Source organism: Nansenia antarctica (assembly GCF_963989245.1).
Source record: "Nansenia antarctica genome assembly, chromosome: 12".
In the NCBI taxonomy this organism is placed as follows: domain Eukaryota; kingdom Metazoa; phylum Chordata; class Actinopteri; order Argentiniformes; family Microstomatidae; genus Nansenia; species Nansenia antarctica.
Window position 1 is genome coordinate 2,033,323 of NC_137682.1, and position 5,000 is coordinate 2,038,322.

Genomic DNA, 5,000 nt, shown 5'->3' on the forward strand with positions numbered 1-5,000 from the left:
TGACTGGAGCTGTTCTCCAGAGGGTTGGAGTTGTACATTGGTGTGGAAGCTGAGGCCATGGCGCAGCAAGTGCTTCTTCCAGAGGCTCTGAGAGAGGGGGAGGAGGGAGGGAGGAAGGAGAGGGAAGAGAGGGAGGGAGAGAGAGGGATGCGAAAGCAGGAGGAAGGGTAGAGGGATGAGAATGATGGAGGAGGGGGGAGAGGGAGAGGGAGAGGGAGAGAAAGAGAGAGAGAGAGAGAGAGAGAGAGGCAAACAGGTGTTGTTGTTATTGGGAGGACAGTGCAGCACAGGTGCAACGTAGGCCTGAGTCACTGTCCTGGGCTGGCACCACGGACCCTTAGTAAACACGCTTGGCCTCCTCCTTAGACAGACAGCGCTAGCTAACACCTGTTATGGCTTACTCCTCCCTCCTCCCAGCGCATAGAAGCCCCGCCAGTGAAAACATCACTACGCTGTAAATCATGTAGGGAGTTGCTGCACAGAGCAACAGTACAGTGCAGCGTCTCTCCATCCATATCAATAAAAAGCTATGGGTCTCTTCTCTTCTTATCTCTTTCCAAACTCATGAAATGAAAGGGAAAGTTCCATTGTGATGAGTGGGGGGAGGAATAGCAGGTGTGTGTGTGTGTGTGTGTGTGTGTGTGTGTGTGTGTGTGTGTGTGTGTGTGTGTGTGTGTGTGTGTGTGGGGGGGGGGGGGGGCTGCCAACTGTCACCAAACCAAAGTAGCATACAGCAAAAGCGTTTACAGTAAACTGCAAATCAAACAGCCCAATGACCTCATCTTAAGTAGCAGTACAGTTGTTGCACACAAATTCGATTTAGGCCCTAAATATAACCCACATATCAACCAAGGCAGGCATGATTCATTCATTTCAAAGCAGCTCTATATCTGTAACCCATCTACTGATATAGTTACCTCGGGTCATAGACATACCACTGAGAGCTACCGTGCGCTGCTGAGCTGAGAGGAGGGGGGCTATTTATAACGTTTGACAGATAGAGGGGTAAATAATGCGGGGGAGGGGGGGGGAGTTGCCCTCCTGTCACCATTAGCAATCCTTGACAATACGTCACTGCCTAAACCACGCAGACCTACACTTTTCAATCCATCACAACATATCAGTGGGAGGGAGAGAGGCCAAATCGATAAGACACGCTTGTTTTGTTTTGACATTATCATAGATGGCTGCCTGGCTTGTCGTTCAAATAGGGTTCTATTGTGATGATCTCAATATGGGCAAAGAATAGGTTACAACATGGGGGGGAAATGATGTTTACATTTGCTGAATTATGAAAAACAGAAAGGTCTATAGAAGCCACATTACATAACACATTATGTCCATGCTGTTGGATAATAGCAATCTAATATAACTGGTTGGTTGGTAAGATAGACTAATAATGTCCGCCTAGATGTTATGGTAATGGCACTGTATGTATACACATCTATCATTAAAACGCAATTATGTTGCAGCCCAAAGGTTGGAACAATCTTACAGCTTCAACCAGACAGTCAGTACTAGTCGTTTTATTACAGTGCCGAAAACAGAGCCAGAGATTATGGCATGTAAAGGTTTGTGCACTAGTCTGTAACTATGGGCATCTATTATGCTTTCAAAAACACAAGATCTATTCTTGAAATGTTTGCCATATATTTGGATATAGATAAGATAACACAATTCAGTTTCCTCGTAATGTGCCGAACCCCCCCCCCCTGACATCAATTAAGGTGTGAGAGAAAGAGAAACGCTATAATAGTAAAAACGCTATAATAATAAAAACGCTATCATAATAAAACGGGGGTTTTCTGTTTTCTGTTGTTCAACAACCATTAGTCTGATATCACAACAGTCAACATTGTAGAACATCTAAGCGTTGTTTGTCACTGTCAACAAAACGGAATAGACCCAAACTAAGTCTGGGAACACCCCGAAACTGAACTTTTTACAACTTCGCTCGTTTTGAAACTGAAAATGATTATTGAGCCTACCATCAATAATCACCATCGTTTTGTTTGCACATTCAGGTGTGTTGTAATATGTATGTTGTATCCATGGGTATGGTTCAGTCTTGTGTGTTATAATAATGATATGAATGGTATGATAACCGATAATTATTTGATGTTATTATGACAAAGGCAGAAAAGCCCTTGCTTTCGTCTGTGTGAGCGGTTGAGATGGGGTGAGAGCTGTTTTGCGCTGGAGCCTACCATCAATAATAACCATCATTTTGTTTGCACATTCAGGTACTGTATGTTATAAATAAAACAGCTTGAAAGTGAACCTGTGTGCCTGCCTGGTCTGTCTGTCCGGACTGTGAGGGGTTACAACTGGTATGACTCAACTAAAGGTTGTTGTTTTATTATTATAGCGTTTTATTATTATAGCGTTTTATTATTTGCTCGTTTTGAAACTTTCGCTCGTTTCAACTCCAGACACCCAGCGCGCCTGGGACAGGGGGGGGACAGGACACCAGGAAACAGCGCAGGCCCGACAGAGACGCCAGCTACTTAACTAGTCCATTACCAGCCCAGTTTGTCGTTTCGGCAGAATCAAACCTTAGCCATTCGCTGCCCAGAGAGACGGTAAACACATCCACCGTGCCGTTTCCTTCCCAAATCCCCTGACTTACCCCACAAAGTGCGATTCTCCTGTCCCGTCTCTCCCGTTCCTGAATCCGCCAGTTCTATTGAGCGGCGCCGAGGGAAGAAACTCACCCGCGTCACGTGTTCAGCTGTCATGACGCGGATTGGATGGCTGTCAAAACCCTGGACCCCCGCAAGTGTGTTAGGGAGTTGTAGTTCTACTGTTGTCCTGTTGGAAAAACACAGCCATGAATATTATTCCAACTATACTAGTGTTATTCAGAGTGGTTTTGGGTGTGTGTGAGTGTATTTGATATGAAAGATATGATATGAAAGCTTTATTTCGAACATGTGAAAAAATTAAAATAGCAAAGACAAAATCAAAAAGAAAATAGTTATAACAACAACAACAACAACAAAAACGAGTAGGAAGAAGCATAAACTTATTTAATCCTACCCCTTCTCCAATACTCAGAGATTAATAATTAATAATCTACAGTTAACTTCAATATTAATATAATATTTAAGCTTGCTTTGTGCATAACGGAAAATAAACAATATATAGAAACAATATTTTCCGTATTGTTTGACATAGAGCTTTTGTTTGTGCATTATGGAAAATAAACGATTAACAATGCCATGGCAATTGAGTCTGATATAGAAATATGTTGCACACAGGGCCAGCTAGGGCTTTTCCCTTTTTGTTCCAATTTCAAATAGTAAAAAGGCAACTGACTATAGTGTATATGGGAACCACCCACCCTGTCCCACACATTAAAAGCTAACCAATGTAGTTGTTGTGCTACCAGTATAATAATAATAATAATAATAATAATAATAATACATTAGACTTATATAGCGCTTTTCTAGACACTCAAAGACGCTTTACAAACTGAAAAGATTGAGTAGTAATAATAAAAAGACACAAAAGGTAAATAGAAGAAAGTGTAGGGGCCTGATTGAGGTAGTGCTGGGGACACATGGGAAGGGGAGGGGGAGGAGAGGGTTAACTGGTGAAGGCGAGCTTAAAGCCTCTGGTACACCATGGGGATCTATAATAACAATTGAACCATCATCACAGGAACTCTTATGACTATGACCTCTGCCCCAGTGAGAGGAGGCTGGTGGAGGTAGACATGGGAGGACAGGGGAGGCTGGTGGAGGTAGACATGGGAGGACAGGGGAGGCTGGTGGAGGTAGACATCAGAGGACAGGGGAGGCTGGTGGAGGTAGACATGGGAGGACAGGGGAGGCTGGTGGAGGTAGACATGGGAGGACAGGGGAGGCTGGTGGAGGTAGACATGGGAGGACAGGGGAGGCTGGTGGAGGTAGGCATTGGAGGACAGGGGAGGCTGGTGGAGGTAGACACTGGAGGACAGGGGAGGCTGGTGGAGGTAGACATGGGAGGACAGGGGAGGCTGGTGGAGGTAGACATCAGAGGACAGGGGAGGCTGGTGGAGGTAGACATCGGAGGACAGGGGAGGCTCGTGGAGGTAGACATGGGAGGACAGGGGGAGGCTGGTGGAGGTAGACATGGGAGGACAGGGGAGGCTGGTGGAGGTAGACATTGGAGGCCAGACTCATTGTAATGCAGGAATGTGTGTCGATAGCATTCCTGCTTCCATGCATTCCACGCATCCTTCGATTTCTACCTCCACCAGCCTCGACCGGCCTCCATACAGTAATACTTCTAAAGATTTATTAATATGCGACAGACTAGAGCCGCCTGTCACCAGAGATCTTCTGACTCTAATAAAATGGCTGTCTCTGTCCTTGTCACTAGTCATGCATGTCCCAGATGTTAATGATTAGCCTTCAAATGTGCAGATCCTCATAATCCTCCATGCAGTGGACTGTAGACCTCCTCATAGGAGTGGCAGACAGAGACAGAGCAGGTGAAGCAGCAGGTAGATATAGATAGTGTAGACAGGTAGATATAGATAGTGCCGACAGGTAGATATAGATAGTGTAGACAGGTAGATATAGATAGTGTAGATAGGTAGATATAGATAGTGTAGACAGGTAGATATAGATAGAGTAGACAGGTAGATATAGATAGAGTAGACAGGTAGATATAGATAGTGTAGACAGGTAGATATAGATAGTGTAGACAGGTAGATATAGATAGTGTAGACAGGTAGATATAGATAGTGTAGACAGGTAGATATAGATAGAGTAGACAGGTAGATATAGATAGTGTAGACAGCAGCAGGTAGATATAGATAGTGTAGACAGGTAGATATAGATAGTGTAGACAGGTAGATATAGATAGTGTAGACAGGTAGATATAGATAGTGTAGACAGGTAGATATAGATAGTGTAGACAGGTAGATATAGATAGTGTAGACAGGTAGATATAGATAGTGTAGACAGGTAGATATAGATAGTGTAGACAGGTAGATATAGATAGAGTAGACA

At 44.1% G+C, this 5,000-nt stretch overlaps 2 protein-coding genes across 5 annotated transcripts in view; both read right to left on the reverse strand.

Annotated features, from left to right (window-relative positions):
• mtm1 (myotubularin 1) overlaps positions 1-2,678 on the reverse strand; it is a 27,286-nt gene extending 24,608 nt beyond the window's left edge. For all 4 annotated transcript variants that reach the window (XM_080543257.1, XM_080543256.1, XM_080543255.1 and 1 more), the window contains exons 1-2: positions 2,630-2,678; positions 1-87 (exon numbers count right to left, since the gene is read on the reverse strand). The exon at positions 1-87 is cut by the window's left edge and continues 4 nt beyond it. In XM_080543257.1, coding sequence (XP_080399383.1) covers positions 1-59 — 59 coding nt within the window. In that variant the 5' untranslated portion in view covers positions 60-87; positions 2,630-2,678. The remainder of the gene's footprint in view (positions 88-2,629) is intronic.
• The window catches only part of LOC308168152 (complement factor H-related protein 2-like), a 499,130-nt gene that overhangs the window by 104,768 nt on the left and 389,362 nt on the right, over positions 1-5,000 (reverse strand). The gene's annotated exons all lie outside the window — the stretch shown is intronic.